At 31.1% G+C, this 25403-nt stretch overlaps 1 protein-coding gene across 4 annotated transcripts in view; it reads right to left on the reverse strand.

Annotated features, from left to right (window-relative positions):
• The window catches only part of Cdh12 (cadherin 12), a 939290-nt gene that overhangs the window by 188435 nt on the left and 725452 nt on the right, over positions 1–25403 (reverse strand). For all 4 annotated transcript variants that reach the window (XM_078016895.1, XM_078016900.1, XM_021720037.3 and 1 more), the window contains exon 5: positions 229–523. In XM_078016895.1, the coding sequence (XP_077873021.1) occupies positions 229–523 (295 nt within the window). The remainder of the gene's footprint in view (positions 1–228; positions 524–25403) is intronic.

The raw sequence follows: 25403 nt of genomic DNA on the forward strand, positions 1-25403 counted from the left end.
TACACCAACATATGAAAAAACATGGAATAATGTTATATATTCTAATTGCTATCTTCATAAGGAGCAAAAAAAAAAAAACTAAACAGAAAATGCTGAGAAAATAAGTAAAAATAAATTCATCCTCTACTGTTGAAGAGTAATTTGGGGGTTACAAATACTATCAACCTGAATATGTGAATGTTGGAGAGGTTCTTTAGCATCTGAAAAAGTATTCACGTGCCTACTTACCCACAGGAGACATTTCTGGAACACTAGCAACATAAGGTCCATCCAAAAACTTTGGCTCATTGTCATTAATATCCTGCACTTTGATGATGAATTCTGATTCAGGCTCCAAAGGCTTCCTGGTCTCTATGTCTACAGCCTGTGCACGAAGGGTATAGAAAGGTTTTTCTTCTCTATCCAGGCTCCTTATTGCATGAATGTCGCCTGTGGTTTCATCAATGGTAAAAACGGTCCCGGCACCATCTCCTGAGAGGGTGTATTTAACAGTACCCTCTCCCTTGTCCAAGTCAGAATGAAGCTTTGGGGTGGGGGAAGACAAGGAAAGAGAGGAGAGAAGAAAGGGATACCATTAAAAATTTTGCCATTATTAAAGAGTCACAATTTGAAAAAAAAAATGTGCTGTGAAAACCTATGTAGATAGATAGATAGATAGATAGATAGATAGATAGATAGATAGATCCTTGATATTCTAATTACACATTTGAGTTCCTTGCCTTAGTTCATAGATGGACAACAAATTCGTCCTTTCATTGATTTTACTTTCAGTTCATTCTATTTTTTAATGCATTTTGAAGATCAGAAGCACACTCCAAACCTAGTGTAAGTGTAACTGATTCTGATTTTGAACATTTGTTGAGTTCCTTTGTATCTCTTTAGGAATAAAATTTTCATCAGAAACTATTCACAAATCTTAAGCATAGTTATTGTTTTAGGTTAAATGATCATATGAAAACAAGTAAGCTGATAAATACCAAGTTGTAAGTCTTCCACATGAGCTAAGGGTAGAAATTAATGACCAAAAATAGAAAGAGATGAGTTAAGAAACATCTCAGAAAACACTGAGCCTTTTTCTTTGGAAAAGAAAGGTATGATCTTTCAGTTATATGTGGTAGATTATCTCATTTTAACCAGTCAAGATTGTATGAATTATCCAATATTAACCAAACTATTGATAGCATCCGTGGTTATTTTTTCAGATTAACAGATAAGTTTCTTCTAATTCATTATACATATAGAATATTTGTTGATTGTAATTCAAACAAATTTAAATTCAGTTAATTTCTTTTAAATTTCAACACATTATTAGTTCACTGTATTGTAGCATGGAATAAGATGCACATGAAATCCAAAAGGGAGAGAATCAAAGAGAAGGGAAATTATCACAGGTATATGGTCAGCATTGCTCAAACTGGAGTCCAAGAATAAGTGGAAGCTCAATATATATTTGGAGAAACATAAATTATGTAAGAATAAGTATATACATACAACAAATATCACCTTAAAATATTACATTTTACAGCTTATTTAAAATATTACATATTACAGATTGCTAATGCATATTCTTATGATTAATATAAATAAATGTATAATTATTTTACATAATAATTTATATTCTTATAAATGATATCATCTATATTTCTTTCATTCAGATGCTGACCTAAAATGTTTTAGACTATTTTCATTCAGGATTGTCTAGTTTTCTGATTTCAGTATCCAAGACTTTATATTTGAGAGTTTAATGCTCTCAACAGATCACTTAAAGAAAAAACTTTGAACTTTTAGAGTGCTCATAACCATGTGCCTTACAATCTGCATTCAGGTGCTGCTCTCTGGCAAAACTTTGGTAAAAAATGACTTTTGTGTTTGTTAACATTGCAGCACAAAAAGAGATTTAAAATATTTGTAATTACATAAACATATATTCAATGCAATTAGTCTTTCTGTGAGTTAGTATTAGAAACAAATTAGAAATGCCAATTAAATGTAAGTTCAACATTGGCTACATCTTAGCTTTCAAGCTTGACATTGTGGTTTAGGTTCAGTAAAAGGCTATCCTTCAAATTAATGTTATTAACATGAATTTATTCATTTTAGAATTTGTATTTACTTCAAAACTTGCTCTGAAAATATATTTGTGTATGAGCATAAGGATAAGGATTTATACCTGATTGTGTTAGGATTCAGGCATGCGTAAGTTGGTAGAAATAGGACATCAGACATACACATCAAAGAGAGTCCATAAATCACAGGACTGGGGATAACAGAAAACTTTATCAAAGCAGGTGAGCATCAGCAAAATGGGAATTGGCATTTCCAAACACTCCAGACAGTTAATTGGAATACCTTAAGGCAACTATTGTTTCAAGATCTCTTGAAACCAGGTCCTCACAACTCTCCTGCTGTGAAAGGTCATCACCAAAAATAGGTTACAGCCACCTTGTGACCATCAGGATCCACACAAAGATTTACTGAGGTCTCTACAAGGGGTAACAAACCACTTAATGGAGTATTAAAAATTGAGGTAAGATGAAAGGGATTCAGTTCCCTTAAAAAACCCGGACTCTTTAATAGCTACCCTATTCTCTCATGGGAAGGTCAGCTCCGTACCAATCCCTTGCATGCTTATTCTCCATTACTCTGTGCAACATAGTTAAAATCTTTTCTATGGGATTACCAAGATTTGGTCCTTGAAGTCACTTGAACTCTGTGATTCTTCTCTTCAAGAGTTAAGGGACATAGTTAAAAGACTAAGGCAACAATTAGAGGGTATAGAATTTGATATTTAAGTTTCTACATTTTACATAAGTATGACGAAAATTGCTATAGATTGTAGGAGGAATTTTTTTCCCTCCTAATATTTTAGAAATGCTATGAAGCATGGGAAATTCCAAGCATAAAATCAAGCTGCAGTTAATCATTCTTTGAACTTAGGAATTTCAATTCACAAATTTCAGCCGTATTATTTAAGATATTCAATACAGTGGGTATTTCTTTAGCTTTCAAATTTAAAGATACAAGACAGGCAAAAGCTCAATGCAATACAAATGATTCTATAAACTGGATCCATTATGCCAATGGTTCAAAGAATATGTGGTGATATTTTGAGAACTGAGTGAAAATTCCAAGTTGGTTTTTGCAAAGTACTCTGAGTTGCCCCCACACACCAAAGTAAAAATTAAAAAAAAAAATCATTTAACTAAAATCAAAATTGTTCTTTTGAAAATGTCATAATAAAAACAAAAATGTGTTTTCATTCCTATCCAATATTGAAATTAGATTCACCTGCTGATTCTCAATCTTCTACCTTTTCCTTCTAATTTAAAAAATGTGTTTTATAGAGATTATAGCTTTATAAGAAATACCTGAAAATACATTAAATCTTTGAGTTGCAAATGAACTTGTTGAATGTAAAACCCTTGAAAGATTACAATTTTTACAGGAATTGAATATGTGATAAAACCTTAATGCAGATCACAGGTGTTATGCTGAATTGACAGGCAATATTCAAAATTAGTTACTCAGTGCTGATTGACTCAAGAACATGTGTGACTAGTATAAAGTGTAGTTATTTTTCTATTATCAATTCTGATGTGAGATAAATAATAATGCTCTCACATTGAATAATATAAAAGTTTATTTAGTTGAATTATAAAATATTTTAAATAGAAAATGGAATAAATTAAGATGAAAATATCTATCATCTCTCACCTACAAATAGCTTGTTTTATCTATATTTTCCAGCTATATGGAATATAAATATACAGATGAAAAGGATAAAAATACATGCAAATATACATTTGCTATAATTTATACATATATATTTCTCTGAATATATATGAACACTTGACAAAAAACTGAGTTGACATATTTCAATAGTATTTTATAATTATTTTTTCATATCATTTGAAATTCTTCAATTTTTTTTTCAAGTAACTGCCTTATATTCATTTGGTGAATTTGAATGCTATAATGAACATCATCCACTCTTTCATAAACAATATGGTGAGTGTGTGTATGTGTATGTTTTCTTCTGTTTATTTCTGAAATAAAAAGGCAAATATCAAGACCAAAACTATGATCATTTTTATGAATCCTGGGAGATGTTGAAAAATAAGATTCAGAAATTGATCTCCATAGATAGAACTGCTATCCCAAGCCTTTCAATAATGGAATTTAGGCTGAGCCTACACTGTGAAGCTATTTCATAATCTCATTTGCATAAAGAGGGCTGGGGTAGAAGGATTCACATGCTTTGCCTCATTTTTGGGTGGTGTTAACTGTAAAAATAAAATCATGGGGCATGCATCATTTTACAGTCACTTCAAGCTACACATACAGCATGCTGATACCTCTACCAAAATTAAATTTATTTTCCTTTATGACAATTTAAAAATAACTGTCAGAAATGTGTCCTCTTCCAAGTAATAAAAATAAGCTGTTGCTGAGTAGGTGCCGACTACATTTACTGACTGAAGCAGCCAAGTCCAATAATACCATTTTTTAGTATTGACACTTAAAATAAAATTTCTCCCAGAAACAGAGTTCCATAAATGATGGATGTGGAAATAGACACTGTCCAGGCAGTTGCTTTGTGGAAGTGGTGGTGTTATTTTCTGATGTGTTCCAAGTCATCTCAGATGGTGCGTGAAAATGAGATGCCAAGAGAGGCTTAAAAAAAGACACTGAGGACTAGCTTCAGAGTGTGAGCAAATCTTCAATTTCTGTGCTCAAAAGTTTTGAGAAAGCTAATCTAAAGTTAAATGTTTACTAGCATCTCTCTGATTATATTTTGCTGCAAAAAATGGAGTTTATTCTTATTTTATATGGGTTGAAAAGTGCACATAAAATGGAAAATGCTTTTGTATCACCATGTCCAGCAGTGATTTTGTTTTCATTTTCCATTTACCAGGACAGGAGAATGTTTACCAGGCATGAAGCGAGCATGGGGTGTGCTAGGAGGAAAAAAACCATTGATTTTAAAATGATAGTATTTGTGTGAAAACCAATAATTGTGTTTTTAACAAATGCTTTTTATTAATCCATATGTAAAAAATATGCATTTTACATTAGTGCAGTAGACATACCTGTGAGAGAAATGTCATTGAATTACCAGCTTACTGATATCTGTAACAATTTAACGTTTAATTATGCATCATTATGCAGACCCTAAGACGTAGAATTAGGAATATTTCCTAGAGGGAGATGGAAATAACAATGCTGGACAGTTAAAGTTAGGCTCTTATGAGGTAATCAAAAACGTTGTGAGGTGAGGATAAAAATGGAAAGCTAATAAGCAGCATTTTTTTCAAGGAATTTTACCAAAAAATATTTTAATCTTGTTGCAGCCTTTGAAATATTGTTTAAAATTTTAATTTCTGTGCTCTTTAAAATGGCTGCCAGTTTGTAAAGTGTTCCTTGTTTTCCAAATCCCATTCATTCATCCCTGTCTTAACTTTCCTAAGAGTTCATTTTACCTCTTTTCCTATGGTCATAGTCTCTGAGGTTGTGATTAGCATAATATTTTGAGGGAGTTTTTTTTATGTTTTCTTAGGCTAAATTATATGAAATTATGGAAATAAACATGAAGTGGGGAACATTCATTGTTAATTTCTTTACCTATTACATAGATCAGCTTTTTTTGCCATGAGCAAAAGACCTTAGAAGAACAACGTACAGGAAGAAGAGTTATTTGGTTTTCACTGTTTCAGAGGCCTTAGGCCATAGTCCAAGGGATTTCATTGCTTTGAGCCCCTTAGGAGGCAGAACATCATGAGTGCTGCTAAGGAAAGCAGTTTAGGACTTGATAAAGAAGCAGACAGAGAGCTCTGTTTAACAGAGACAAAATATAAATCCCATTAAGCAACCCCTGATGGCTAATTGTATGTGTCCACTGATTGGTCCATGAGATTCCTAAAGATTTGGTCAAATATTATTCTGGGTGTGTCTGCAAGGGAGTTTTTGAAAGAGATTAACATTTGGGTTATCTCAATAGAGTGAAAAAAATAGATTGTCCTTTCTCATGTGAGTGAACCATAACCAATCAATTTATGGCCTGACTGGAACCAAAAGGCTAACAGTTTTGTGAATAAGAAGGAACTCTGCTGCCCGATTGTTTTAGAATTGGGACACTGCCACATCTTTTTAAAAATATTCTTTTTTATTACTTTATTTATTTATTTTAATGCAATGCTGGGAATTGAACTCAGGGACTTGTACATGTGAAACAAGTACTCTAACAACTGAGCTATGTTCCCAGTTGTTAAAGAAATCTTTTGCTTTGAACTTAAACTGAATTATTAGCTCTTCTTGGGTCTTGGGGCTTCCTATATTTATACTGGGAACACAAAATTAACTTTTCTGGGTCCCAGCTTGCTGATTATATGTCTTAATACTAGACAGCTTCCATAATGACGAAGTTGATTTCTTATCAGCAATCTCTTCACAAATCTATATCAATGTCTACATTTATATTTATCTATATCCATGTGTGTATCTAATAATCTGATTATTTCTACTATTCTAGAGGACATTTACTGATACACAAATTTTCCAAGGTTATTCTGTAAATTGATGCTAAAATATTTTTTAAATCCTAACACTATTTTATAACAATTGCATAATGTAAATATTTTTGTTTCACCATTGGATAATATGCAATTCTTAGGTGATTTCTGTTTTCATTTTAAATATGGATTTTTTTCTATTTTATCATCTTTGTTCATTTGTTTACATTATTTTATTTTTTTCATACCCTTAATCTCATTCTGTATCTCAGGCCAACATCAATATCCTTGTCATTACATACCTTCCATAAGAAGGCCTAAACTTTCCATATCCAAATAAGAGAAGCTGCACAATTGTCAGCCTGGAAGTTTTCTTTATGAATCTTCTAATTTAGAAACAGATCTTGCATCTTATGTTTTCTTCTAATTTGGTTCATTCTTTTGTTTGCCAGCATACAATATCATATAATGTCTTAAGAATGTTTCTGTGACTGGAGTTTTTGCATATCAGAAAGTACCTTTATTTTGCAGTCATGTATAATTAATTATTGTCTGGGTACATATTTCTAGGTTGTAAATCTCTTCATACATTTGAAAGCATTATTATGTTTTCTTGTATATTCATTGATTTCTAGGAAATAAGACATAATGTTTCATGTTATAGATAATGAGAATTTTTTTCTATTTATTTTAATTAATTTACTTATTTATCAAATTTTTTGATTTATTTATATTTTTTAAAATCTTGGTATTTTAATTATTTAGAATATCATATCCAAGTATGTATTTTTTGAAAATTTTCAATATTTTTCTCCAGGTTAAGTTTATGTGTATTTTTCCATATGATATGCACTTGTAAAATTTTCAGTTAAAAATGTATTTTTTCAACATTTAGAAATTTCCTCCTATGATTATTTTCCTTATTATTCCTTATCGTGTTTTCACTTTTATTTACCTAGAATTTGTATGTTCAATATTAGAAATCATGCATCTTCCCTATATCATTTACATTTCACTTGCATTATTCATTTTCTTTGTTTTTTGTCTATTTCTTTAAAAATGCTTTTATATTAGAATAATTTATTGGTATCTTTTCTCATGTTCAAATTCAGTACTCACATAAGCCAAAGACATATCCCGAGACTTCTTTCTTTCACTTTGAGTGTGTTCCCATTTTAAAAAATTATATCATTATCTTGCAGAAATTTTTTCCCCCCACATTTTTGAGAACTCTCACTTTTCGTACTTTACCTGAATGATCAGTTCTTTAAACACTTATTTACAGTTTTGAAATCTGAATATTTGCTAATCACATTTCTGGCATTCCTCAAATATCTGATGACTCTAAGTCTCTTAGTTTTCTGTTCATTTAAAAGATACATAATATAATTTGTAGTTGTGGATTTGTGAGTTAAATGTTTTCATGATAATTTTGACCTAGTATTAATGCGAAGAGTACCAATCATTGCTCTGAACTTCAGATACATGGTGAAGGTATTTTAACCATAGTGTTGTGCCAGTACTAATCTAAACCCAGATTATCTGAAGAATAATTTCTTTTTTAAATTATAGTTTCTGTATTGCTCATGCTCTGATCATTTATACCTGCCTTTATTATTTCATACAGGTGAGAAAAAATTTGTATATATAACACCAGTCAATATCTGTATTTTCCCTGGCAGGCTTTATTCCTTTTGCCCATAATAGCTGACAATTGTAAGACTTTTTTTTTTTTTTTTTCAAAGTAGCCTCTACTTTGCTGGAGCTCTCTTAATGTAAACTCTTGCATCTAGCATCCCTGAGCTTCTTTGACCAGTTACCAGTCCCTTACCTATTTGTCATTTTACAGAAATTAGTTAGCCTTTCTTATGCCATTCCCACCAAAATCATGGGTTGGAACTCTTGTTCTTATACTACAAATTACTGATGATCTCAGGAAAGGAGTTAAATATTTGTGGGCAGTACACCATTTTACTTTAACAAAATTATGTGGAACAAAATTTAAAAACTATGAAAAACGGAAAGAATGATAGAATGATAACCTATATTCTTACCATCTAGAGTAAACAAATATTAACATTGTGTTGTATTTGCTTTGTTCTTATATGTGGACATTTTAGAAGAAAATGAAGAAAATGAAAATATAATAGTTCACTATACACTCTTAAACATTGATTTTTTAAAATAAAGCTTTACCTTACACAATCAAAATGCTATTAAATCATTTAAGAAAATTAATGAAATTACTTATTATCTTTTAATAACCATTACTTATTCAATATTCCCCATATCTCTATCCAAATATCTTTTTTTTTTTTAATTCTGCTCTACATAATCGGGAGAGCTTTGTAACCAGAAACGGACACCTTTGGGGCTAGAGATATAGCTCAGTGGTAGCATGAACAAAAGAGAGTGTTCTTACAGCCATTTCTACACACATACATTAAAAGGTAAAGGAAAAATTCCTTGTACAGGATTCCTTCAGGAAATTTTCTTGTAATAATTGCATACAAGTGGTCATACTTATTATTAGTTTAAAATGAATATAGAATGACTTAAGCATAGGGTTCAGTAGGCAATGCTTGAGATCTGAAGTAATATTGTACATGTTTTATTTAAAAGCAGGATTAACCCAGACAAACTGTCCAAAATATTTTTTAAAGTGAATTTCTTTGACTGAAATACTTTTATAACAGAAAACAAATGATTTTTGCTATCTCTTATTGGTAAGCCTGTAAAATACTAATGTTTCCTTTTGTGTAGTTGTTTCGTTTCATATTAATACTTATTCTTCTCTAAGGAACATCACATTGGTTATTGGATTAGATAAAAACCCATTAGATTGTGATTACAGTGTTGTCTGTAGACAAAAGAAGACCAGACCTGAAGATGATCTATAACTCTGACTGAGTAATGCTATAATGCAAATTTCTTTCTTCCCAAAGTCACTGAATGCCCAAGAATATTTGACATTCTGTGGGATTCTGCTCTCATGAGAGGACTCATTTGTTCTTCCTGGCTTGATTGTTGCAAATTGAGCAACATGATTATCACTTACAAGGTTAGGAATTTCTTTTAAACAGTCCAGTGTGAGTAGAGAACTCCCCTGCCTGGGTAACAGACCCAAAGCTATTTATCATCTGGAAATGTTTCACTTTCTATTTAAGAAAGTAGAAATCCATTTCACAAAAGCCCACACTTTCCCCTGAGATATGCTAAGGAAAACCAAAGGAGAACAAAGACTGCTTGCAATGTTCAGGAGCAACTAACGTTAGTGTGCTAGGACATATTATACATCTTGTTAAAGAAAAAAATCATATATATACTATTCCCCCACTCTTCTCTTTCATCTCTTTTTCTCCTTGAATATTGCATGCATGGTTGGTTGCATGTGACAGGAAAGCTATTTTCTCAGATTGCCATATTTTACAACTGTGCTTAATTTAGATTATATTCTATCATTTGAGATTGTCACAAAATATTAATAATCCCTTTGATAAAAGTTAGAGCGGTCACTGGCTTGATGCCAGCATTTTGAAGGAAAAAATTGGAAGAAGGTTAAAATAATTTCTTTCCTACATTTCCCAAGCTGTGAAACATTTTTCTCAAAACCAAGTTTTAGGTAGCAAAACATTACTAGAAGGTAAATATTTTAAATCAAATATTCAGGAATATAATCTCTATTTTGAATAAAAATAAATATTATGTATAATATCAGGCAATTTGATTATTTTTCAGAATACTTAAATATATACAATTTAGTCTGGTCTTAAATTAAGTGATAATAATCACTTATAGCAACATGTTATTATAGTTAGATATCATTTACAAATTTTAATATTAACTATAATTTCTGCATTTTATTATTTTATCAATAGTCCTTACTGAATATCATGTACTATGTTAATATCCTATAGGCTTTATTTAACTTTCAAGTCAATCAGTAATATGTGCTCTCAAGATATATTCGTGAAATCTTTGAAAATAAATTCACATATTCAAGATGAAAAGTGTAATTTAAAAATGCTATATGTCCTACATTAATTTGTTTGTATATACATTTAATAACACTAATAACACAGATTAACCCTAATCTAAACTCTAAAGTAAAACTAAATTTAACTAGTTTCTCCTAAGTCATTATTATTATTATATGCCTATATCATCATATGCATGTTTTACTTCTCCTTCCATTTTTTTTTAATTTTAAATTTTTAAATAGAAATGGATTTTATTTGGTAATATGAAATGTCTTATTTCATGAAAACAAATAATTAGCATGAGGTAAATATAAATAAGATTTCAAAAGGAAATCTAAATTTATTTAAAAATTCTGTCACTTTTCAGTATATCCCAAATATACATAATTGGTAACAAATTATAATAAATATCTCATGTAAAATGTTTTAAATATATTAGATTCATTCATATTATTTAATTTTAGTACAGATTATCTGATTTATAAGTCAAATAGATCCATAATGCTTTCTCTCTATTTGTTGTTGACTCCCTCTTACTGATATATTTCAAAAACATCTTCTTTCCTAAGAGAGAACTAGAGAGGTGATACTGGGTCTCAGAGCAACACCTGAAAAAGAAAAGGTAGCAAATTTCAACAGTCTCACTTTTTCTCCATAACTGACATTTTGGGCCCCAAGGTCTGTTTCATGGGAAGAAACAATTGGAATCTTAAGTTTCCCACCTCTATTCCTTACTAATATATAATATGTGAAGTTATCTGCTTGCTATAAATCAAACCCTTAATTGTCCTTAGTGGAACCATTTTAATAAATAAAACAATTTTCTATCAAATGTCATGATGGCTGTAAATACATTTAAAGTACTTAAGCACTTCAGAGAAATGTATATGCAGTTTATGAACTCTGGGTAATTCAGACCCCTTTTTCATGTAGCTTGTTCAAGGAGAGATAATCACAATGCACAGATCAATATTTAATGCATATTTTCCCTAAGTGGGTCTGCTAATTAAAGAAAATTGAAAAAAAAATCTCTTTCACTGAGTTCTTTGCAACAATATAATATAATCTATTATGTCTGTACTTGCAGACTTAAGTCAAAACAGAGTAAAATGTTCCAAAACAAACCTATTTTCATATCCCCATAAAATAGCACCACAAATAACACCACAAATAACTGATTATTTTGATCAGTTATTTAATATCACAGAATATCTAGACAAGATTCAAAGTAAGAAATATTGTAATTTGGGACTGGGAATGTGGCTCAAGCTGTAGCATGCTCGCCTGGCATGCATGTGGCCAGGGTTCGATCCTCAGCATCACATACGAACAGATTGTTGTGTCCGCCAAAAACTAAAAAATAAATATTAAAATTCTCTCTCTCTCTCTCTTAAAAAAAAGAAATATTGTCATTTTCTCTATATGAGAAGAACACTGAGATATCACTGGCCATTTCAAAAAACATCAAGGTATTTCAAGATGAAAAATCAAGAGTGTAAAAGAAATTCAGAGGAAAAGCACATGTAAGATGTTGAGGCAAAGATTAAAGTGTTATCTGCAAAGAAAAAGAAAAGCAGAAAGAAAAATATTGGGAGGAAGAAGAGATAAGGGAGAGAGAGGTCAAAAGTATAATCAGAAGTCAAAAGTAATAATTAAATAAGAACACATAGAACACATATTATTCTTTTTCTAATAATGAAAATAATTAGCACACACATTATGCTCAAATAAAGTGTGAGAAATAAACATTTACTTTTTGAAGTAGTTTTTAAGCTTATTAGGAAAATTTTCCTTCTAACTAGTTTACCTAATTATTGTGAAGGTGATTGAGTTCTATGTATCAAGGGACTTTCTTCATTTAAAACAGTTAATTAGTTTTCATCAAAGAATGTTTTAACTAGTCTCCTCTCCATGTTTGCTAATCACTAGGTTTGATATTTATCTCTAGAGTAAAAGGAGACAGCCTCTTTGCCGGCCAGGAGTCCTCAGGTTGTTTTAGAGACTGCCATTTCATAACATCCCCAGTATTCATTGCCTCTATCTGAATTTAAAAACAAAATGATTTCTTAACCCAAAATAGTAATTTTTAGTATGTTAAAATTTTAAAATATATTTGATTTTCAAATGATTGCATTGTTACCAGGATAAAATGACCTTAAGAAATGAAGTTGAAACACAATGTTTTCTTGTTTTCAATGAAACGTACCCTAGATATTACCAGCTCTACAATTGGCTTTATCTTGTGTTTAAATAGGCACAAACTTAGTTGAAAGGTGTCATGTTCAATTCATAATATTTGATAAGATAAAATATTATATATTGATATCAAATACTTTGTTTAATCATATTTTTTCTCTGGCAGACACACATTTTCTCTCTGTGCCTGCCCAATTTTAGGACTTCTATTAGTATTCTCAGATTTACATTGATATTGGTCTAACTTCAGAGGTCAAAGTTGTTTTCTTTTTTTCTTTTTTTAACTTAGTATAAGGGATTAGATACAATTGTGTTAGGGTCTGTAAACAAGTCAGGATGGCGCCTGGCATTTTGCCAGAGGGAGTGGTTTGTGAAGTAACGCCAGCAAGCCATTAAGTGTGGAGATTCCTTATTGGTTGTCTGCTGTATGTATTTTATGTTAATTAAGATAAGCTGTGTGGAATGTATAAATACCTCTGTTGTCCTACAATAAACCGCTCCCATAAACGGCTCCCACTCCTGCTGTATCAATGTACACAAGTTGCTTTTCACCCCCACTCCCACCCCCCCTACCCCTACCCCCTTTAGTTTGCTGCAGCCAGACTGTGGCACAATTGGACTTTACTGAATTTTGTGTTTCTAACTGATCAAATAAAGGATACATGGTTTGTGCTCAGTAATAATTTTATAAACTTATAAATTAATAGAGGAAAAATACATGAAAATCTTTTATTTTTTTCTTTATTTTTTTAATTTTAGTATGTAAAAGGACACAACATAGAATGACCTAAAATAAATGATCATGAATAATAATTATCTGGGAATTAGGATCTTAAAGTTATCACTTATAACCTCTGTGTCATTGTGTAAATTACTGAATTTCTTTGAATTTCACTCTTTATATGCAAAATGTGGATTATTATATTTTTAATTTTTAAGAATATGTTAGCTAATTTGACTTTATAATATTTATTTTTCTCTTCTTTTACATACAAGTAAGTCTAATTTAGAAATATTTGTTTTGATTTACATTAATTTATATTAATATACACAATAAAAATAATTGAGTTCAAAAAACAATAAAAATCCTTATTGAGATTTCATTTCTTGCTAGTAATTTTATAATGCTTTTTATGTCTAAATTCACTGTAATACCCAGAATAATTGTATCAGTACAACTTTGCTATTATCATCTTCCCTTTGTAGAGAAAGCAAGACACAATCAAGCTAATAGCTACAGGTGCACAACTACAAAGACACAAAGCCAAGATACAAACCAGCTATTCTAACCCCATGTCTTTTGGACTAGCACTTAAACCATTACTGTACATTTAATTTGATTACACAATATCTTATTTTGTTTAACTTTTAAAACTGTTACAGTCTTGAAAGAAAAAATAAATGACCCAAATAAACCTGAATATTTGATCAGATAATTTAGATTAGCAACAAATGGAAATTAGCCAATAATTAGTTTTGTGACATCATTTTGTTTGAACAAAACCAAATTTGTATTAGTATGAATTAATGAATGAAAATAGTTTCACTCAACAACACTTTGTACTGCCCTTTGCTAATTGTACTAGAAACTAGGATAGAGAACACAATTCAATATTTCCTCCCAGGAGACAGGAATCCTGTGGTGAATAGCTTATGTCATGATAACACAGATACTTATTCAAAAAAGTTACTTTTTATATTTTTATGCCACTAAATCATATTTTCCTATAGAAATTTTAGTTCAGCATATCTTATCTAAAAGCATGTGCTATTTATACCTTTTTTATCAAAGATATTATGTTTATAGTTAGAATTTACCTATCTTAATAATATATTTAGAATGATGAATACTATTAGAAGTCTTAATTTTATATTTGCAATATTTGGTAGTCAACTAGAAAGAGTGGAAAATATTTACATTAAATAGAATGTAATTTACCTTTATGTCAATAAAATATTTCAATGAATTTTTTCCCTGAGGTTGTATACATTGTTTACCCATAATTTTCTTTGAAAGATAAAAAGGTCTACAATATTAAAAATATAATAAAATACTTCTACTTAATTATACAAATATTTAATAGCTATATCTCACAATTAACTAACAACTTTACTAATAAATATATGAATGTGTATGAGTATGTTTATATAGATGTGTGTATATAAATGAAAGAAAAATGAGAGATAGGTATTTATATTTCCTTTTATTCACACAAAAACAAATTTTGTGAAACAAATGAAATGACAATTGTTTATATGTAATATAAAACAATGCTCTGAAGAACACAACCTGAAATTTCAGGGTCTTTTTACTTTCAAGGTTTGTTTGAAGGTGACCCATTTTATGTAGCATACATTAATATGGGAAGTGCTTTTGTGTTTCCAAGCACAAAGCCACCTCGTTGAAGTCTTTTATTTTCTTACTTCAATCTATAGTAACTACTTTAAACAGAATTTGAAATTATAATATCACAAATCCTGGAAAAATAAACCCAAGAACTTAAACAGCTTGATTTCTTTGTAATATGAGTCAATTTTTTTTTTGCCAAATTCATTGTTAAAAATTCATATCTCTCAGTCTTATGTCCTTTAAGTATTTCATAAATATTACATTATTTGCATGATAATTTATACATTACATATTCATATTTTTCCCAATATTATGAAAATGACTCATCTTAATGCTAAATTTAAATGTGTTAATGAGAAATAGTAGCAGTAATTCAGTAAGTGGCATCTTATTTCTAAATACAGGTGAGCTAGAGATTTTTTACTAAAGCTCTCATTATAAACACATTAAGGAAGAAATCATTCTCAGAATTCACTTATTTCCCACTGGAGCTAATAGGACTCCCAAGAAACCAGCAAATAGTTCCACTTAGACAACTTTAAAGGGAAAAAAAAAGGATAAAGAAAAGCTGCCAAACAGATGCTGTAACTTAAACTTCTATTGCTTTTAGCAAATATATACCATAGGATGCCTGTCTGAAACTGATTTTTGGACAGTTGTATCTATAAAGGTCAGAGATGATTATTTTTTTAAAAAAGAGAGTCAGGACTATGAAAGCAGATGCTTAATTTGACATTGATGGAGCCCTTAAATGACAAATAAATCTTTAACATCTGATTGTTTTTAAGAAGGTACTGAATTTCTTTGTTAGTAATATTATCCTAAAATATCATGGAATCCATATTTGGAATATGTTTATGTGTTTGTAACACATTTTTCTAAAACTGATGAATGCTATTGATTTTACTGTTCTATTATTTCCAAGATTAAAATGAAAATTGGTTTACTGATGTTTTTCAACTGCTTTTTAAAATGCTTCTTTCTCCAGATAGTGCTTGTTGTTAAGTTGTATTCAGAATTTTTGAAACTAACCAGATTTCAAATTTAGTTCATAATTTTATTGTGTCATTTTAGATCATTGAACGTGAGCATTCTCAACAGAAAATGGAATCCAAATCATGTCTCTTTTCTCTATTATGATTGAACTGAAACATATGGGGAAGTAGGCCGGATTCTACAATATTCTGGAAGATTTCTCTCCCCTTGGTGTATGTTCCTTGCTTAATCCCCAGGACTGTGACAACTGTTGGATTTCACTTATAGGTAAGATATATTATATAGCACAGCTAACTCTAAAATAAGGAGGTTATTTTTGTGGCCTAAATAAACACATGAGTCCTTTCAAAGAGAGTGTAGTTTTGTTTTTCCCATTTTAGAAATGGAATCAGAGACATGTCTCAGCTGGCTTGGGGGCGAACAAACATCAATGTGAGCTGCTGACTGGGGGAGCAACTCCAGGAGTTGAGGACAGACCCCAGCTGACAGCTTACAGTTAAGATGGGGACTCCATTCTCAGCTAGAAAGAAAATGACTCAGCCAACAACCCACATGAGTTTAGAAGCATCTTTTAACCTGAAAGCCTCACTGACAACTTGTATACAATCTTGTGAGACCCTGCATAGAGAGCCCAGGTGTGTTGCACTGGACCTCTGCTGTTGAAGTTAACAGCTAATGAGTGGATATTGTCCTAAGCTGCTAAGTCTATGGGAGATTGTAATAGAGCAACAGAGTGCAGAGTGTAGAGTCACTACAGAACCCTAATATTAACATTCTTTCATTTAAGAAAGAAAGGTAATTAAGTCTTTAGATTAAATTGGCAATTGTTATTTCTTGGTTATGTGACATGATTTGAGGCACATTATCTAATGTGTTTGATGATTTAACTTTCCTGCTAGTATCCCTTCTCTTCTGACTCCGATTGAACACTCTATGTTGATATTTTAATCTCTGTGAATCTATTGATGTTGATGGTTGCTGCATTTTGTACCTTTGGCTACCATATGGCCAAAGACCTCAGGTTTGGCACCAATCTTTCTAATGGAAAAGAATAGCTACTTAACTACTAAGATGGTCCCCGCCCTCCTCATCTCCTAACCTGGACAACACAAAAAGACACCTCTGACATCAGAGGAAATGAAGTCTCTATACAAAGGGTAATTGAGAAGAGAGAAATAAGGAATGTACAGAGGAAACATCTAATAACATCATGTTAGTTCCAGGGAATACTTTTTACTCCCCACATATAAGAGCCACCAAACCTCTTAAACATGAATTTGGTTTTATCAGTCTAAAATGAAACAAAAATCAAAGAAACAAAACCGCCTAAGTTCCCCCCAAACAAACAGAACCACACTTTTTGCCACTTTCTGTTTCCATGAAACCTACATTTTTTGAACAACAGTAGTATTGAAGTTGCAAAATTTTAGGGAAAACTCCATCAGTAAATCCTCAAAGATTTACATGGGTGAAGACTATTTTGCTCTATATTAAAGTCAATAAAGCAATGCCAATCCCTTAAAAACAAATGCCGAATGTCTTCTTTGATATAAGGAGGGCAACTCAGAGCAGGGAGGAAGAGCATGAGAAGAAGATTACCATTAAACAGGGACAGAGGTGAGAGGGAAAGGGAGAGAGAATGGGAATTGCATGGAAATGGAAGGAGACCTGCATTGGTATACAAAATTACATATGAGAGGAGGTGAGGGGAAAGGGGGGGGAAACAAGAGAGAGAAATGAATTACAGTAGATGGGGTAGAGAGAGAAGATGGAAAGGGGGAGGAGGGTAGGGGAGGAGGGATAGTAGGGGATAGGAAAGGCAGCAAAATACAACAGACACTAGTATGACAGAATGTATAAACATGGATGTGTAACCAATGTGATTCTGCAATCTGTACACGTGGTAAAGATGGGAGTTCATAACCCACTTGAATCAAATGTATGAAATATGATATGTCAAGAGCATTGTAATATTTTGAACAATAATAAAAAAATAAAAAATAAAAAAATAAAGCAATGCAGCACATTTTACTATTACTACTATTTCATCCTTTATACAGTTTAAAGCAACTCTGTTTCTTATGTTAGATCAAAATGAAGTGTCTGCTAACCATATCTTGTGAAGGAGAGAATTGTAGGTCATGGATCTAGTACATAGCAAGTAGCTACTTTCATCTTGTAAATATTTGCTCAAAGGCAAATGAAATCTTATTTTGTTGTATCCTGCCACTTTGTTGTATGGGCCAGTGCTTCTGCCATTCTAATAATGACAGTTAATTTAGTTTAATCAAATTCATGGATTCATTAATTTTATTGGGATCCCTACCAACCTTTTCCTAGACAGCCATCCTAAGCACTTTATTTAAACATGGAATTTTGAAAATGAAAGCTTAGCAGCCACCTCATTATACTGAATGTATGCTTAATGAAACAGGGTCATGGTTTGTAGTTGCTCCCTAAGCCCCATTCCAAATTCAGAATCAAAGTCACATGCAGAATCTCTCATGGAACTAAACTTAAATCTTCTGCTTCATAATTTACAACATCACAATTTTGCTGTTGAACAAGCCAATATCCCAGACCCTACTTTCTGAAGAAAATTATTTTCACTGACATCATTTTTCTTTAATTCCAAGTTTTGATTTTTCTCACATAAAAAAATCACAAGAAATGTTGCATGTTAGTTTAGAACATGTTTCAGCTATTGCCTTATAAAATATTGATGTTTTTCCTTCTATGATATGTCTATGCTTGCAGACATAACTAAGTTGCCACCCATTTTATATCCTGAAGCCTTCTCTGAGTAGTTGCCATTTAATTTGTTGGTTCTGAGTGTACAGTGGCCTCTTATGGAATTTAAATACATGGGAATATTCATAATATGAAGAAAGGCAAGGCAATTGAGCAGTCAGCTCACATACACACAGCTGTCCATTTGAGGCTTAGACTCCATCATTCTAGGTCTAGTTCTCTTCTATCATCACTCTGGATCTGGACAGTCTGCTCAATCTAGATCACTGTGTAATCCCTGAATTGGAAAGATGGGCTATGTCCCATGCCAGTTGCTCCTTGGTTTTATAACAGAGGATATAGGCATCTATCATACCAAATTATATTCATTGTCAGGTATTGAAAAATTACTATTAATGTGATGTGAATTGATAAGGAGATCTAGACTTAATAAAAAGAGTAGCCTTCATGCACAGTGTCTGTAATAGTATAAAATCAGGCCATTGGAACTGAAAGTACCTTAGAGAGCATTGTTTCAATTACTTCATTTCACAAATGAGGAAATTGAGAATCAAAAAGACTAAGTGATTTTCCCAATATCTTATGGCTAGTTAATTACAGAAATCAGAATAGAAACTGGGTTATCCAACTCTCTGCCCAGGATTCTTTCCATTACACTAAATGAAATTACCTGTTAGTGCTTCAACTAGGTGGCCCATGAAAGGGGCCTTATGATGTTTAATAAATCAAAATATTATGTTACTAGAAAAGTTAATACATTTTAAAGAAAAAAAGCTTAGTTTTCTCATGGTTTCAGATAAAATAAATTACACTAAATGGATTTTATAATAATTTCATATATAAATGCATTACAGCACTTACATGAGAAAAAGCCAGTACAACCAAAAGGCATCAAGGAATGAGACTAGATCGATGCTGGGATTAGAAAGGACAACATCAATTTCAAGCCTCATTAGCGACACAGGAAAAAATAATAGGGTAAAATTAGTAGATATAAGCTTTATTTTCAGACTTGGGTATGTGTGAAGAGAAAAACATAAATCAAAAGACATGGGATTTTTAGCTTATTAATAATTATACTAATATTTTCTATTTAAATAATTTATCAAAACTCATGTATTATTTCACAAATGTTGTCTTCCTTGACATTAACATTCTTTTTCTTCTTAGCAATGCCAGTGAGGAAACCAAAGCTTTACCTATTAAAATACTTATCCAACAGACTAGTTTTCAGGTTCAGAGACTGAGAACAGAACTCAGGTGTTCTGACTAAGACTAAATAATTCATTTCTTCTTTTATTTTACTTTGTATTTTATTTTGGAAACTCTGAACAGCAAAATGAAACCATTTCTCCAACATTTATCCCTATTTTAAAAGGCCCAAAAAATGTGGACATGAAGTGGCAGTAAATGGTAAATATTTTCTGCACTTCACATCTTTTATTATATGTTATATATTGTGGTACATAAAATTTTATGAAATTATAGTTACAGTCTTGAAATGGATTTTAAATCTCTTCATTTTCGTTGTCACAAGTGAGAGTTGTAAACCTGAAAAATTAAAGTTGCAGTGTAATTTATCTTACCCATAAATAGTCTACTATACATTATACAGTTTTGAAGTAAACAATAATAGACAAGACTTAAAAATGATATTTCTCCATGGAAAACCATGCGAATATAGCTTGAGATGCATTGAATATAGCTGGAATTATATCACTTTAATAGAGAAAGGAAACTTTCCACTCCCTAAAATGTCTCTCAAACTTAGCATATAAGAAAAAGCCAAATAAAATGTATAATATTTTATTTGGTTTGTGCTGCAATTATGTGACCAAGTTGATCAGCAAATTCCTATGCTAATATACTATTATTTGTTCAGCAATGTTCCTATCACTAAAGATTTTTTTATGAAATCTACAGTGGTTTCACACTTCAGAATGTTGTTTTCAATTGTGGGGTGGGAGGTTTAAAAAGTATTATATGATGTTAAATAACTTTTGGTTGTGTGTTTTAAGTAGAAAACTTGCTATAAAGAAACAAGTTTAGTTATCTTTATTTTATTTTATTTTTTAAGGTTGCTCTTATTTTGAACTTTGGTAATTGTGTCGATTGTGAATATGAGAGCAAAACCTACCTGTGAGAAAGAAAGAAATTTTGATGTTATTTTTGGATGTAAATTGTCCTTCATCCTCTTCTTCCTCTTCTGTGTAACTGCTTAATTTCCTATCTCTGACCCTACAAATTTAATTATAATAAGCACTACTCATATACATAGCAACAAAAAGAGAGCAGTAATAACCATTTTTAGCTATGTAGCATAAGCAATAGTAAGCAAAGGAAATAAAAGGGAACAGAAACTAGAATGCCCCTTCTTTCCTAAATCTGAGGATTTTGTTTAAGATTTCAAAAATTAAAAGCACTACACCCAAGCAATGTGATTCTACTCCTTGGTCAGCAAATTATGTATTATTTTCAATATTATCACTATTATTAATTTTCTCTCTCATTTCCTATCCCAAATTAGCTTACATAGCATAGACTACATAAATAATTTCCTGTTATAATAGAACCAAATACCTTTGTGTCATTAATAATTATGATACCAAGTCACACTTTATCATTTAAAAGAAGACAAATTATCCGAAATATTGGAAAAATCAGCCTGCTTTCTTTCGTTTGGGTAAATTTTAGATCTTTATACAGGATTTCCAGGGTCAGCATTTCAAGAGGAACAGGAGTAAATAGTTGCTGACATAAAAGTAAATTTAACCCTACAGAGACGATTAATTTTTCATGTCACTTGACTAAATGCATCATGTAGGGTCTCCTGAGAGGCTGTCCCATCCTTGGTTGTGTTACCCAGGACAAAATTCTGTACCTTTCATTTTCCTTTTTCTTCTCATGGGAATTGGAAAGACTTTTATCAAAATAAGTCATTGATAGGGCAAGTTTTAATGGAGAGTAAATTTTATGCAGGTTTAATTATTTTAAACCTCACAGGTAGGAAATTAATACTCCCCTTTGACAAAGGAGGTATTTAATTTTAATGAGGATCTTAATGGTTCTCTGGTTCCATCCAGAGATTAAAATGCTTCCCCCTTTTACAATTTTCAGCAGGACATTTGAAGGAAATGTTATTAAAGCAATAGTAGGCTTATAAATTAATAATTAATTTTGTTTTAATATATTGTCTAAACTGAGGTTCACCAGACATCGAGTAAGGTAGATGTATTATTCCACCATGAGAAAATCATTGTTCAACCATCTTTGGATTTATTTTTGTCACATGCTTTATCATCATCTTAAAAATGAAGCCTCAACATTCAAAAGAGAAACGTGAGTCTGTCTCTTCTAAAGCTCCCATTGCATCTAATAGTATTTGATTCAAAATACGAGTCTAAGAGCAAATAAAAATTGACTTTTTTTTAACTCAGAATAAAAACTCCTTGAACAGTCCCTTCAGGTTTGATGTTCCATCAGTTAACACTACAGTATTTTCACAAGAAATATGATTTGATCTGAGAAGAACTGCAGAGTCTAAAACATATATTCCCAGAACATGTCTTCAAGAGTACTGTAGCCATTAAATGTCTTCTGTAATGTCTGTGATAAATCTTAGTATTAGTGAAAGCATCGGTTAAAGGCATCTCTTTGGAACTGCTGGTCTAGTCTTACAGGTGCTCAGAAGCTATGAAATTTTCAGAGAAGTGTAGATGTCAATTTATCACTGTGTTTCTCAATGAAGTAACCTCACCAGTAGATGAAGAGATAATATTTTAATCTATTTGTCATATCTATGTAGTTATAATGTAGACTATAATTTAAACATCCAGACTTTGGAATTAAACAGCTTAGGTTTAGCATTGTGACCTTGAAAAAAAGATTTAACTTCTTGCATATAAAATGGGAATAACTGTGATAAATGTGAGGACTAAAATAGATAATAAAAGTTAAGGGTTTTGTACGATGCAAATGGTAAGCACTAAATATTAGCTACAGTTTCCCTGTAATTGTGCCTTTTTTTTTCTCCTCAATTTCTGTTGGAGGCCATCTCCTCTTATGCTATTATTACTGAGATATAGTCATGCTTTATCTTCTGCCATTATTTTTTTCTTGTGTTTAATTTTCTTCTCTTCTTTACTTCTCATATTTGGTAATCTGAGTCAACATCTATGTGTCTTATAGAAATGACACATGGAATAATTAGGCTGGATCAAATCTGTTTGAGAATAAATGATAGCTACAAAGCAAAATAGATCAGTGGGTACATGGAAGTCTCATAGAGGGCAGGAAACAGGCTGTTTGGGTACTCTATCTTTTAACCATGATGGAAAAGCAAGGGCTAGACTATAAATCTTGATTCTTACTGTAGCCACCTGGAACCATTCTATACCCATGATGGTTTTACTGGTATAAAATGAAATAATTATTCCTCATTCAGGATTCAGTTATAAATGAGTGTATGAGTTTTATTGGCTAAAAATATTCATCAACAGCTAGGACTTTCATATCTCTCTATGTATAATTAAGATTGCTAATTTCAACCTACAAATGGTGGCCTAAAAACATGAGCAAATGCTTTACATGCCATATTTTGCTGTGTGTATGTGTGCCCACTCAAGTTACCATCAATGTTAAATTCATTTTATAATTCTCTTCAGCTATAAAAGGGTATTGAGTGTCTATTCAGATTAAAAAGAATCCTATCATAGTTCTTAAAAATCAGAGGGATTTTTTAACTTAGTTCTTTTTGTTTACTTACATTACTAGAATAAAAAAATAAAAACAATTCATTGCCATTAATTTTTTTTCTTTACCCAGTATTTTACTAATCATTGCAAATATAATTGATTTCATGAATTTTCAGAAAAAAATATGGGAGTCAGTTGATCTTTGAATCTACTTAATGCCAATTGATATTTTCACTCTATAATTTCTCCAATTTTATAAATTAGGAAATAAATGCCAAAAGATACTAAATAACTTGCTTAGTCTAACAATTTAGAAAATAGAGAGTAAAAAGTAGATGTGATTCTATGCTGTTTTCTACCATTAATTGTGGTAGCTTTCAGTAAATTATTTATTCAGTTCATTAAATCATAAAAGATAGTGAGGTATACTACGTGCTATCCCACTGTGAACTTCTATTTTGAGTAATCCCTTTAACAGTATCATAGGCTTTGGGATCTGATTGCAAACTTTATAATGAGCTATTTTTAAGGTCACACATATCCAGTTCCCTTCTTTATTTATAGAATCCTTCCATATCACAGTATGCATCGTCAATGGCCTGTACCTGGGTAGTTGTGCTCATTTCCCTAGAATAGAGCAAGGAGAGACATGTGAATGACTTTATCTTAATGAGGTAACATGGAAGAATCCTTTTAGGTCTTTCAGGATAACATTTTTTTTTTAATGGAAAGATAATTTGGTATGCACTTTTTGATTTTTTTTTCTTTCTTTTCTTTTTTTTTTTTTTTTTTTGCTTTTTCACTTCTTGATAGAATAATGAGTAGACATGCAGAAGGTGCTTTCCATGGAATGAAAATTTAGAAGTCCTATTTTTGATGTTACTATGGAACCACTATACCAGACCTCAGATACATTTCTCTGGGGTTATTTTTACACAAGGCAATACATTGCTCTTTAAGAAATAATAGTTGAATTTCTATTTCTTGCTGCTGACTTTAATTCTGACTTAAATGATAAGTGAATATTTTTCTTCATGTAGTGGTATTTAGACCTTCAAAAATTATTGACAACTTTGTAGTGAAAATCATATCTATATAAGGAATATACAAAAGAGAGAATCATAAACTTATTTAGTTATATAAATATGCAATTTGATAAATATAACATGAAAAGCATCCTAAATATTTTGATTGAGCCATTTTATTTTGTATTTTTCCTCAATGTCAAATTTGTAAAAAAAAACAACTATAATGAGGGGCTGGGGTTGTAGCTCAGTGGAAGAGCACTTGCCAGGCATGTGTGAGGCACTGGGTTCGATTTTTAGCACCACATATAAATAAATGAATAAAATAAGAGTTCACCAATAACAAAAAATAGTTTAAAAACTATTATGAATTCATTAATAAATAATGACACAATGGAAAACTTGAAAGCAAATGATCTATATTGAAATGCAACTGCCCTTCTTGTCTCATGTTAGTTAACTGTTCTGTATACTTAGTTGCATAATATCATTATGTAGCTTGTGTTTCAATAATGTTTTCATTGTTGTATTAGATTTTTAACAAAATGTGTGACAAATTTCTTAAATGATAATCATTTCCTCATTGGATTTCTTTTCCATACTACTTTTACAATGTAATCAATATTAATTTAAAAATATACAGTTTTCGGTTTTCTGAGCATCTGTAAGTAGTATGTTTGAGCAAAATTTCATTTTTATGAAAATGAAAAGATAGTGAATTTTTGGGACATATGGATAATTCTTTTATTATAGAATATTATATAAAGTTTGGTCATAACAAAGTATTTAACAGTGTGCAGGGAAATATGGATAAAAATTAATATACTGAACATATTCACATGTTCAGATTTCCTGATTAAGATAAGATTCTTTGAAGATTGATTCAAAATTGATACAATCAT

This window comes from Ictidomys tridecemlineatus, chromosome 1 (genome assembly GCF_052094955.1).
Source record: "Ictidomys tridecemlineatus isolate mIctTri1 chromosome 1, mIctTri1.hap1, whole genome shotgun sequence".
In the NCBI taxonomy this organism is placed as follows: domain Eukaryota; kingdom Metazoa; phylum Chordata; class Mammalia; order Rodentia; family Sciuridae; genus Ictidomys; species Ictidomys tridecemlineatus.